The 13,703-nt window shown below is 43.5% G+C and overlaps 1 protein-coding gene across 1 annotated transcript in view; it reads right to left on the bottom strand.

Annotated features, from left to right (window-relative positions):
• poglut2 (protein O-glucosyltransferase 2) overlaps nucleotides 1–13,703 on the bottom strand; it is a 59,322-nt gene that overhangs the window by 11,067 nt on the left and 34,552 nt on the right. Inside the window, exons 7-8 of the mRNA XM_078221732.1 lie at nucleotides 10,289–10,498; nucleotides 7,582–7,671 (exon numbers count right to left, since the gene is read on the bottom strand). Coding sequence (XP_078077858.1) covers nucleotides 7,582–7,671; nucleotides 10,289–10,498 — 300 coding nt within the window. The remainder of the gene's footprint in view (nucleotides 1–7,581; nucleotides 7,672–10,288; nucleotides 10,499–13,703) is intronic.

The following is a 13,703-nucleotide window of genomic DNA, read 5'->3' as shown; positions in this document are numbered from 1 at the left end:
GTCATTAACAGCAGGAACTAGGAGAGATGCAACAAAGATGTGTAGGTCATGAGACTGAGGAAGTATTAATGACAGTAAAAGGTGCTAGTAGTGGTGAAAAGGTCAGATTTCAGAATGTGTTAATGGGAGAAACAAAGGTCAGTGCTCAATGAAAGCAAAACTTAAGAACAAGTGGCAGATGACCCTGTGAGGAAGGGGGTTTTGCATGGGGACAAAAAATGTTTTCAATATAAAAAAAGGGTCAAGATGGAGGAGAAATGTCACAGTCTAAAGATGTTGAACTCAATGTTGAGTCCGGAGAGCTGCAACATGCCCAACTGGATGTGAGGCACTTTGAGACTTCCTGAGATCCGACAAAAATGCACTTTCTTTCTTACTTATTAAAACTATTTGTGCAAAGTGTGCCATGAAATCCACCCTAAATTCCAGTTTATTACAATGTAACATATTTATATAATGTACTTTTATTAATTATGCTGGGGATTATCCCTTAGCTAAAAAAAAGTATAGGATAAAATCTCCTGGTCCCATGCAAGGGGCTGTCACAGAGGGGGACTAGATAGCTGACTTGAATAACAGAAGGGGCAGGGTTGACGGTGGGCATGGAGACGGTAATGGGTGATTGGTTTGAGGGAGGGAAGGCATGTGGAGGTGGATCATAATAGGGCCCCAGGGTATTTGGGGAAGGCTCACAAGTGACAGAGGGAGATGAATAGTGATATTAGCTGGGTCAAGAATGATGGAAGAAGTTGGTAGGTGACTGGAGAGGGTAGAAAATGGTGGAACAAGTCTGGAAGGTGCCCCACACCATTTTTCCAATCAAGCCCTAACCATGCAGTTAGTGAGATCCCTCGAAGTGGGAGGAAGGTCTTTTCAAGTGGATGCAGTTTAAGGTCAGCACAAATGGCTGACTAAAGGGACACCCTAATAATTAAGAGGCAACTGGATGTCAACCATGCTCAGCTGTGTTCTCCTCTCTGCGGAAGCCTGCATGGTAGCGGGTTTGTTCCCGAACCATGGTTCTCATAACATTGAAATCCCAGCAAGGTGGATGCTTCCATGTTTCCAAACATTCATACTCCCAGGTAAATGGTTATGGTTGACAATGGCTCATGTGATTAGTCTTTCTATGCTGCCAAAGCAATGTCTCAAGTGTAGTGGAGGCAAGTGGAATTGTGCCAGAGGGAGGGTTCTCATACATGGCTGTCATCACTCTGGTCAAAGAGCAGTCATGTGCAGTCAAGTATGGACTGGAACAGGTGTCCTTCACCTGAAATGGGTGGGACTGGTTGTCATTTCCAGCTGGAGAGCAGGCAAAGGGCTTAGTACTGACCTGCTGGCTTTGAGATAGGGGGAAACCTGTAAAGAGCATGCTCACTAAATGTATTACTTCAATTTATTCACACAACCACTTAGGTGTCAATGACACAGACTACAGATGACTCTCTGTTTTTTGGTTCTCATCCAGATGAGGAGAAGGAAGGCCCGTCACCAGTTGGCTAGGAACAAGAGCCAGCAGTGTCTCTAGAAGGTGAACATGCTGACGAACATTGACCACCGCAACAGTGACCCAACCACAGTTAGATCGTCGGTGGTGCTCATATCTAGAGATAAGCGATAAAGCCCCCTCATGTGTCCCAGGATGTGATTGCTCACATCTACCAGCTTCTCCAGTCTGAGCTGTGGCCATAAGGACTCTGGAGAAGTAATGCAGAGCTCCTGCCTGATGATGGGTGAATGAATGCCTGTCTTGGTACCTTTTAAATATAGCTGCAGGACCTTCCTGTCGACTTCATGAGATCCACCAAGTTCTTCTTGAGTACAGTGGGACACCCAATGGGAATAACACCAAATTTCCCATCTGTCACCAGGCTTAAACTCCAGAATGGAAGATTGTACCTATTTGTTTCACAATTACCTTTGTTACAATCCTGTCAGGGACCATTAACGTTTAGAGAAACACCCAGTAATTAACTGGCAGGACTATGCCAAAAGATCTCACATTCTTAAACAAAAACAAACTTTATTGTGTATAAAAAGAAATGAAACAAAACATTATGTTAGCACAACAGCTATAAAGTCTGATGCTATAAACTCAGTTCTACTCTGTCCCAAGAGTTTCCTTATCTTATGAAATGTTGAAAGTTCATTCCCCTTTTCTGGGACAATCCAAAGGCACACCCGGTCCTCTAGAATTTACTTCAAATCTGTTCCTTGTGCCACCTTATGCCAAGGTGTATGATTTATGGATATCATTCCATTAGCTTTTGGCTAAGCCACCCTCCAATTTTCTTTAAAGACTTCACAACTGTGGACTCTTCAGCTCCCTGTCATGGCTTTGGACATGCATAGACTGCTGTTTCCCAGTCAGCTCCCACAGCGTCTGTACAGCTCTTTCCAAGCTAACTACACAAGTTTTCTGCCATAAGTTCTGTGAGAGCCACTATAAAATCTTTCCCATGTCTTCAATGTAGACAAATCTTCTAGATTCTCCCCCCTCACAAATTCCAAATTGAACTTGCATCTCCACCCAAGTCCTTGCACAGTGAATGATTATATTATAATTTTCTCTGATTAAATTCGGACCTGGCTAAGATTCATTTCCTTTGACTCTCCCCACTCAGTGAGCTGCAGTCTACATCCAGACAAAATCTGCAACTGTCCTTATCTGTTGCCCTGTGCAAATACACAGATAAATTAAACAAAAGAACCTTCTCCTCCCACATCTAGTTTCCATGATGACATGGCATGCTCTTGAATGCTCTCAAACAGAAGCATAAAGGAATCGTTTTACCTTCCTTGATTCTGTACTCTTTGATTCTGTAATCTATATCAGTAATTTATATTGCTAATGGAGCTTACGACTCTTTTGTCCACACTCAACTTCAATATAAGCTTAGAGATGGATCATTCATTGTTCAAGCTTATTTTGCTATCAACTCTGACCTTGCAAGACAACAACAGGCTACCTTTTAGGTGTCATAAATCCAGGCATGTTTGAGTTGCATTTACATCAGAGTTGGCTTGGCCACCACGGCAAGAACGCAAGTGGTCCTCCAGGACTGGCAGGGCCAGGTGACACCGGAGCTTCTGGAGCTCACTGCAGAAGCACCACCGTCCCGTGGAGTGACCCAGGGGCCCACAGGAACCCCGAAGGAGGAAGAAGGACTCAAGCCCGTGCCGGGGCCTTCCACCCAGGAGACTGCAGCTGTGGCTTCACCTTCTGACTCCCGCCTTCCTGACACCGGGGCATCTCAGGGGCAGGGGGATGAAGAGGATGTCAAGGATACATCCCGGACACCTGGAAGCCAACCAGGGCCCTCCAGAGGATGATCACCAAGGGAATCACAGACCACAATATTGCAGGAGATTGTCGGACTGCAGGGGGGAGGGGAGGGGGGGAATGGAACCCACATGCGGCAACACAGGCCTCTAATGACCAAAGCATGTGATGTTTAGCGCTGCCCTCACATGCTTGACCCTTGCTGCCGCCAGCCCTGCAGCTCCTGGTGGTGTTGTTCATCGTCATCGTCCTCCTGTCTGTGTGGAGTTTTCACATTCTCCCCGTCTGCATGGGTTTCCTCTGGGTGCTCCAGTTTCCTCCCACAGTCCAAAGATGTGCGGGTTAGGTTGATTGGCCATACCCTTAGTGTCAGGGGGACTAGCAGGATGGATATGTGGGGTTATGGGGATAGACCAGGGTGGGATTGTGGTCCGTGCCGACTCGATGGGCCAAGTTAGCCTCCTTCTGCACTATGGGGCTTTTATGATTCTCTTCTATGATTCCTCCTCTTTTTCCTCGTCCTGCTGGGTGGCCTCCTTCACGGCAACACCCGGCTCATCGGCCTTCACGTCCTCTTCCTCCAAAAAGTCTCCTTGCTGCTGCGCTAGGTTGTGTAGGGAACAACACATCACCACAATGCAGGACAATATCAGGGGTCTACATTAGAGGGCCCCTCCAGAGCGGCCCAGGCATCTGAACCGCATTTTGAGGAGCCCTATGCACCGCTCCACTATTGAATGGGTGGCATTATGGGCCTCATTATATCGGGTCTTTACCTCAGTCACCGGCCTCTGCACAGGCATCTTCAGCCAAGTCCAAAGAGGGTAGCCCATTTCCCCATGAGCCATCCCTGCACCTTGGGCTCCTCCTCAAAGACCTCCTCAATATAAAACTGTCATACACACTGCCGGGATGTCTGGGGCAGGTGTGCATGATGTTCAGTTGATGGTCACACACCAACTGCACATTTACTGAATGGAAGCCCTTTCTGTTCATGAATCTTCCTGGATTTTTCACTGGGGCCTTGAGGGCGACATGGGTGCAGTCTATAACCCCCTGCACATTTGGCATCCCCGTGATGGCCACAAATCTTGCAGCCCGGCTTCCTGCTGGGCCAGGTGAAATTGAATAAACTGGCCAGCCCAGGCATACAGGGCATCCGTGACCTCCTTGACACACTTGTGGACGGATGGTTGGAAAATACCACAAAGGTCTCCACTGGTGATCTGGAAGGACCCAGTGGCGTAAAAGTTTAAGCTGCCATCACTTTCCCAGCCATCGGAAGTGAGTGCCCCCCCCCCCCCGTGCCCCGAGGTGCCAGATCCTTCAACAAATGGCACAGATGTTGCATTGTCTCCTTTCAGAGCTGGAGCCATTGGCGGCACACGATGTGTGACTGTTGCTCACAGGACACTCGCCTGTGGAACTGCTGTCTCCACTCCCTCCTTATCCTGCCCCCAACTCGGGGAGAGTAGCAACCACTTCCTGCCTCTGGCAGCCATCTCTCTCTACTCCTGCGAGTGTTAAGGCCTGGACCTCCTCTGCCCGCAATTCATCCTCCTGTTTCTCCTCCTCAGCTCCAGCAGCAACCAAAAGAAAAGCAAGATCAATGGGTTGCATTGCAAAAGCCATCTCGTCACTCTGAAGGGGGGATGTTTTGGGAAGGGGAGAGACAGGTTGAGAGGTTAAAGAATTCTGCTCGCCCTCAGTCCAGCAACACACACTCCCAATGCCCCCCCACAGACCCCAGCAACATACACTCCCAGTACCCCCCAAAGACCTCCAGGAACACACACTCCCCATACCCCCACAGCACCATCACCCCCCCCCCCCCACCCCAGTAACACACACTCCCCATACCTCCCACAGCCCCCTAGCAACACATACTCCCCGTACCCCCCCACACCCCTAGCAACACACACTGCCCATACCCCCCACCGTCCCCCAGCAACACACACTCCCCATATCCCCCACAGACACCCAGCAACACACACTCCTCATAGCCCCCCCCCCCCCCACAACCCACCAGCAACACACACTTCCCATACCCTCCCCACAGTCCCCCAGAAACACACACTCCCCATATTCCCCCACAGACCCCCAGCAACACACACTCCCCATACCCCCCCACAGACCCCCAGCAACACACACTCCCCATATCCTCCCACGCCGCCCAGAATGGCAACACAGCCCCCCCATTTCCCCCCCTCACAAACAAACACCCAGAACTCATATAGTAGTGGCCACAGACAGTGCTGCTCGACAAGTCCTGAGACTGCAGCACTGCCACTTCAGAGAGTTTCCAGCCCATCCCCCACCAGCAGTGGTCTGTCTGTCACCGGCACTAGGACCCAGAGTCAGTGCTAAGATCCGACATCAGCACTCTGATCCGGGTCCGTGCTGAGAGGCCGATGTCGGACCCCATGAAACAACAGCAGCCTCCTCACCACCCCACACACAGACCATCACCCCCCCACCCCCCGCAACCCGAAACACAACATGGCGGCCATGAAACAACCCCTCATGAGCAGCATGGAGCAGTTTGAAAGCAGACTTACCTCCTCGCTCACCCACACTGCTCAAGTGACTGAATGCAACTTTTATACTTGCGGTGTTTTCCTGACCGATCCGGCTGCTTGCAGCGAGCGAGGTGGTTAAAGCAGGTGAGCTGGGATGATTGGGAGTGAAGCTCACTAATTACATTGTGATGAATGCAAAAAAATGCATATTATGTTTTGTTTGTTTTGGGTGGGGTCCTAATGGTGCTGATTTTTTTTCTCTTAGTAAAATGGGAATGGGTGCAAAAACAAGCAGCCTTCCTGCTAGTTACATCACGCCCGATTTTACGACTTTTTCCCACTGCAAAACGGGCGCAATGGGGTCATAAAATTCCGCCCTAAGTTTCAGTTCATTGAAGAATTAACAAGGATGACCGAGTTTTAATGATTTTTTTTCTTTTTTGGCTCGATTATTAAAGCATAATATCTGTCTGATAAAATCAAATTAAATTGAGCTGTGTTCCCCAATCCCAATTTTGATAACAGATAACTGAAGTCCTTGGGTATGCATGAATTCTTATCATCAGAGATAACAGTGGCTACCGTGATCTGAACATTGGTAGCAGATGGTCATATGTTTAACACTATGTCTTAGTGGAAAAAACAGTTTGAGAAAACATTTTACAAAGAGTAAACTGTTCACAAGTCAAGGCTATTCCTTAGATCCTAAGCATTTCAGTTTGTTGTTACATAACTGTTCAGCTACTGTCGAAGTATGTGGTAGCAGTCCTCCCTCAGTTAAGAAATTCCAAAGTTTAATAAACATATCTTATAAGATCTATCCCAGATAAAAAGTGATAAAGAAGCATCTGAAGTTTAAGAACTGATAATAAAGAGGCATCCATAATCATCTTCTCAAGGCTTCATTTGGAAAGAACATGCAGTTGAAATGCAAAGGGCTTCTCGTGATATGGAAGAAAGTCCAATAAAGTGTCTTGTGCTTAGCCATTTAGTTATATTTCAGAGAAAGCTGTTGAGTGTAAAGTTCTAGATAATAAAAATATGAACATAAAAAGAAAGTTCAGGGCTTCAGAAGCCAACACCACAAAGCACAAAAACTGCAAATTTTGAGCCACTCTTAAAAGTAAACTTTGAGCTTTTGATGTTAACTCCTGATGAGCTTATGTACTTGTTGACTTTTATGGGTATCATCAGACAATGATAATGCTAATTTTCTGATAATGCAGAGTTGTGAGTTAAAGTTCTGAATTTAAATACATTTAATTAAATAAATGTGAAATCTACAATAACAAGCTAACATCGACTGGGACATGAGGATTGGAGGTTCAATTAGGCTCAATCCTGACATTGCTCTTGATGTTAGCGGTTGTAAATGTCTTTCAGATCACTGGGATGCCACTAAGGAGAAATGCACTTGGGTACCTTGCCTGCACTTAACACTCCCTTGTGGCTACGTGTGTATCATGGACACATCTTTCGTGGAAGAAAATGTATCATTCTCTGATAATCCCCAACTTTCACATATAAATAATTTCACTATTTTGAAATGGCAAACAGGAAATCCATTGTATATTAAAACTGTAGGATTTCACATCAAAGCCCTATGAAATAGTAAAGATTTTAAATTAAATATTTAAATTTCATAACCTGCTAACTCATTTATTTAGGTCAGTGCATGTGCATTTAGATCATTCTTCGGTTCTGTTAATTTGATGGTAACTCCAGATATACCACAGGTTTCAAATATGGAGCTTTCATGTGGTAAATGCTTCCACTTACCTGGAAAAGTTTAAAGTAGTAGCAGAAGATGTGATCTGCCATAAGCTTGTTCCGAGCATAGTCCTGTCCCGCTTTTGCAATCATTTTGGCCTATGAATTAGATCAAAAACAAAAAGAAAATACATTTCCATTGTTGTCATGTCAATATTTGCATTTTCATGTCGGGATCAGAACACCCACGGAAATACCCAGTGTACACCTTTCCATTACTTTTACTGGTCTTGAAATACCAGAGTAAGATGTTAATGATCAAGAAATTAGCAATACCTCTATTCTTCTTTATTAAGTTTTCCATAGACATAGCTTTTATGTCACAAAACACCTGCTATTTTTATCTGAGGCACATACCATTATGTAAGACAAGAACACAAATATTAAGGGTTCTGACCAATGACCTGATCAACAGGTTGATTTTAAGAATGGTGTTAAATTAAGGCAAGAAGGAGAAGGAGAAAGATTTAAGGAATGAATTCCAGTGTATGGAGCCCAGGCTGCTAAAAACAGGGTGGTCAAATATTGGGCAAAGGGTGGAGGTGCCCAAAAGGCAGGATTCAAAGGAACAAGAGTGCTGGGAGTCAGAAAGTTGTAATTCTAGAGGAGGTTAATCAACTCATGAGGCATGAAACAGTAAAGGAATTTAAATACAATGATAAGAACTTTAAACTTTGATGTGTTGGGGGAATTGGGTGTCAGTGTAATTTGAGAAAGACAGGAGTAATGGGCCAGTGGGATCTAGTATTACATAAGATATTGGAAGCAGAGACTGAAGGTTATGGTGCCTTGATTCAGGAAATGCTAGGAGAGACATAGAGGGTTGCTGTGCATTAAAGTCCAGGAAGGCAGAGCATCAGTGAGGGGCAAGGGTAGGAACAGGATGTGAGAAATTAAAAATCACATGGCAGGAAAGTGAGAATAAAGAGCCTTAAGAGGACTAAGAGAGAAAAAATAAAGTAATTGGCTCAGGTCTGGAACAGTGTCCAACAAGACCTCTAATTATGAATGGATGCAGGTAGCATGCATTTTTATACTAACTTGTATTTACATAGGCTAGATTTTTAACATTGATCAAGCATGCGTGTGCGTGACCAGAAGCTCGTTAAATCAGGCAAGATGCTGCTGAACGCACATATTATGGTCGGCGAGCCTGCGTAGGAGTTTGAAGTGTGCCTGTTGACAATTAAATAGGCAACTAAGCCCATTAAGAAGGCAATTGGTGGAGATTTTACATGGCCCATCCATTTTTATGGTTGGTGGATGGGCCAATTGGTCAGGCAACTGTCATATTTTCACAACAAACATCTCCAAGGCGGAATAAAATAGAAGATGTGGTTTGAAGGCTGAGGTCCCATGAGGTCTGCTGTCAGGTGCTTGAATTTGCAGTATTCATAGAGTTCGCAGCATTTCTGCAAATCCATTTCATTTAGACAGTACTGCAGCTCCTGAGGCAGTACCACAGCAGCTGTCAGCCTTCAGGGAGCTCACTGGAAATGTTCACCCTCACTTCATTCGGCAGCCACACTCTTCCCACCCTCCCGGCAGCGCTGAGCCTTTCTCAGTGTGTGTTTCACACTGGCTAGCAATTAATTGGGCAGCCAACGTGAAATCATGGTTGGGGTCGTATTACATCTGGAAGTGCATATTGTGTTCTCTTCTGGGCCCGTTGATCACGTGTGCCTGATGAGCACAAGATTCAGGCCGTAGTGTCTTTAATGTAGCAAAACATTCCAAGGCACTTCACAGGAGTGGTACCACATTGACACGAAACCAGAGAAGACATTAGCGCGTTTAACTGCAAATTATCTGTTCTGTTGAAAGATCATCGACCTGAAGATTAACTGTTTTTCTCTCCAAATTTTGCCATGACATGCTGACATGGGACAGGGCGGCACGGTAACACAGTGGGTAGCACTGCTGCTTCACAGCTCCAGGGACCTGGGTTCGATTCCCGGCTTGGGTCACTGTCTGTGTGGAGTTTGCACATTCTCCTCGTGTCTGCGTGGGTTTCCTCCGGGTGCTCTGGTTTCCTCCCACAGTCCAAAGATGTGCGGGTTAGGTTGATTGGCCATGCTTTAATTACCCTTAGTGTCCTGGGATGCGTAGGTTAGAGGGATTAGTGGATAAAATATGTAGGGATATGGGGGTAGGGTCTGGGTGGGATTGTGGTCGGTGCAGACTCGATCGGCTGAATGGCCTCTTTCTGTGCTGTAGGGTTTCTAAGATTTCTCAGATATTTCCAGCATTTTCTGTTTTCATTAAAGGTATTTTAACAGGTGACCAAAGGTTTAGTCAAAAAGCTGGGTATTAGAAAGCATCTCAGAGGACAGGAAGTAGTAAAGCAGAGAGGTTTAAGGCAGGAATTCAAGAACCTACGGCCTAGACAGCCGAAGAAACTTGGATGAGCACCCTCAAATGTTCTTCTCTAAAACTTTTACCTTTCAATCACAATGAAGCCATACTTCCACTACTGGAACAAGACACTTATTTATATAAAAGAATGTTTGCTTAAGAGTTCTTAAGTAGAGAATACAACACATTTCCCACCACAACATACAAGTCACAAAGATGTAAATGTGTTTAATTTAGTCAATACTTACACAGAATTCCACTCATGCCAATTAGAAAATCACAAAACAGCAATATAAAGTCACAATTATTAACACTGATGTTCAGTTTCTGCAATTAAACAAAAAAAAATACTCAAAATTACCTCTTCATCATGAGATTTTGCCCATTGAATTTTATCCAAAAGGTCGCTTAAATCACTCTTAAATGGAATATAATGTTCCCATGGTCGCAGGTCATTGTAGAAATGTTCATAGTAGACTGAATCTTGTTTTAGGATAACACCACCTCCTGCTAGCAAATAAGGCATTCTGTAGGCTGCCACAGTACCATCAATGTTGATTTGATACTTGTACTACAAAAACAAAAAGTTCAAAGGACTCTCAGACCTGATGCAACATGCTTAACTGATAGCTCTTTAAACAAGATACACAAAACAATGTTTGCTTGTCTGAGAGAAACAGATGCACATTGACTATCCAGCTTATTTAATGCCTTGTCATTACTTGCCTATTTTAAAAATCAAAGCACCGATTATCCAGTATCATGTTTCTTTTCACATAAACATGAAACAACTCTGACAGTGAAATCAAGAAATAACAATGAGTGATGCAATTAATGTGCATTAACCATTATAACTTTTGTTTCCAAGCTCCACTGGATGCGACCAGTGCAAGTTAACAGATGTCTGAACCATCTCAATGCATAAATGTGGGTGAATATTTATAACACTTTTCATCTACATGAACTTTATAACTATCCTCATGTTAAGAATTTAGGTTTGTTCATTCTAGTTTAGATAATCCTTGTTGATGGGAAATCCTTTAATTAACAAAGTAATAGAGTTCCATTTTATACCTTTAACCCCCAAAGATTAATTTCAAGTGGAAACTGACCAAATGGTTTGAGCCTAATTTACAGGAAAAATATATAATTTCACAGCCTGTTCCAATATTTAAAAGCATATTTATATTTCTTCTGGATTTAAAATAGTGGTTATCATACTTACATTAGTGAAATGAGCAAAGTTCTTTTGTCGAACCTTTAGTGTCTCATTTGGAGTAGTTTTTATGGCAACTTTACAGTCCACAAACACATTAGAATTCCACACTGCAATTGTTGAATTTTTATTATGCCTATGATGCATTCAAACCTCAAGGTTTTTGAGGTGTGTAGTTTCTAATGTCTATAAAAGTAATTCTGTGCTTTATTACCCTGTAATTTTATAAAGCTGATGATAGCATTTTGAAGCTCAAGGCCATTTTTGAGATGGTGACTATAAGGTTAACATGCCATAGAAATAAAGGTTATTTTTTACAATCAAATAATACTTTTACATTAATCTCTAAAGTAGCAGAGTAATGGTTGGTTGCATTACTGGAAAATGGGATCCATGCTGGTGCTTGCTGCAATAAAAACAAAAATTACAGGAAGTATTTGGCTGATCAGGCAGCGCCTGCGAAGAAAGTAATGGAGTTAACATTTCAGGTCAATGACCTTTCATCATAAGTGAACAAAATGGAGATGTAACAGGTTATGAGCAAGTACCGAAGCAGGGAAAGGTTTAGGGGGTCGGAGTGTTGAGGGATAGAGTGATGACAGAAGAGATGGCAAAGCAAGGCAATGAAGCAAGAAGTGAATCAAAAGATGGGTCTAGTCTCATAACTGTAAGTGACAACCACGAATTCATTATCAAAAGCTGTTGTATGAAAAAAAGATGAGAAGTAGCTTTTAATCTGATTTTTAAAATTCAACCTAAGATCCAAATGTCTGCAAAGTATCTAACTGAAATATGAGGTGCAGTTCCTCAAGCTTCCGTTGAGTTTCACCAGAACAACATTGAAGGTTGAGGACTGAGAGAGCAGATTGGGAGTGGGGCTGAGAATTAAAATGACAATTAAAATCAACAGCACCTGATCATTCGATACGGCACTTAACAATCTTTTACCTTCAATGCTGTAATCAACAATTTCGGATCCGAACCACTGCTTTTATTTTTCCCAGACAGCAACTTTAATTAAAGATTTTGCTGTTGTCTTTTGCAGCTCTTACAGGCCTGTCTTCTGTTTCTTTACTTATCCCGCTACCACCCCAGTTCACCCTACGCCATCATTCATTTTGTCATTTCACCTCTCCTGCTTTATTCGACATTTCTTTTTCCTTCCTTCAGGACATCAAATTGAAATGTTAGTTCTCTTTCACTCTCCACAAATGCTGCCAGACCTGCTGAATATTTCTTTTACTTCAGATTTCCAGCATCCGCAGCAGTTTCTTTATATATGAATGCCTGCTGAAAAGTGGTGTATTGCTTTTGACTAGTTAGGAAAACGGTCTAATTATGGGTCGCACGAATAAATTTATTATGTCACATTTTTTCTTTATCTTCACAGACCTGACTCAGGTCCTTATGCCATCAGATAGGAAGAGCACTGGATTAATTTACTCCACCATCCTTGTGTAAAAACTGAAGGATACCCAACAATTTAAAGTGGTAAATAAGAAAAATGATAAGCTTTAACAAAACTTTAACGTGGTTGTTCTGGTTTCCAGGACTGCTTAATTGTGCTGGCTTCTAGGACTCATTCCTGGTTTACAGGACGGGCGGCACAATGACACAGTGGTTAGCACTGCTGCCTCACAGTGCCAGAGACCTGGATTCGATTCCAGCCTTGGATGACTGTGTGGAGTTTGCACATTCTCCCCGTGTCTGCATGTGTTTCCTCCAGGTGCTCTGGTTTCCTCCCACAGTCCAGTGGTGTGCAGATTTGGCAGATGGGCCATGCTAAATTGCCTTTTAGTGTCCAAAAACGTATAGGCTAGGTGGATTAGCCACGGTAAATGTGCAGCGTTATGGGGATAGGGCAGGAAGGGTTAAAGTGGGTAGAATGCTCTTTTGGAGAGTTGGTGCAGACTTGATGGGTTGAATGGCCTTCTGCACTGTAGGGATTCTATGATTCTATAACTCCTTAATATTAGATGTTTAGAAACTCCCAATATTTCTGATAGAACATGTTGAAGAAGCTCTGACTATAAAGCCAAAAATTAACAAAAAGTATCAATCATTACTCTCAACAGTTGGTTTGCGAATAGTACCAGCACTAGATTCCCGCTCCCTAAATCTGTGCTACACATGAACAATTATTCACGTCACATACGACAGTTTGGCAACAGTAAAATGTATGGGTCAGAATAAATAACACCTCTGAGTCAGACATCTAGGGATTCAAGTCTCATTCCAGAGACCTGGAAAACAAAATCTAGGCTAACACTTCATTCAATACAGTACTGAGGAGGGTGCTGTATTGTCAGAGGTACCATTTTCTGAAGAAACATTACACTATCTCAGGTGAACAGAAGAGACCCAATGACAATATTTGAAAAAGAGCAGAAAAATTATTTCCCTGTCCTAATCTGCATTCACCCCTCCATCACCACTACTAAAAGCAGATTATTGGATCATTTTCCCTACTCCTATTTTGGGACCTGTGTTTCTCTGCATTATAAGAACGACTTCACTTCAAAAGTACTTCTTTGGCTATGAAGCACTTTGCAATGTCATG

This window comes from Mustelus asterias, chromosome 10, assembly GCF_964213995.1.
Source record: "Mustelus asterias chromosome 10, sMusAst1.hap1.1, whole genome shotgun sequence".
NCBI classification, from domain to species: domain Eukaryota; kingdom Metazoa; phylum Chordata; class Chondrichthyes; order Carcharhiniformes; family Triakidae; genus Mustelus; species Mustelus asterias.
The sequence above is the reverse complement of the archived record's forward strand: the minus strand, read 5'-3'. Positions and strand labels throughout refer to the sequence as shown.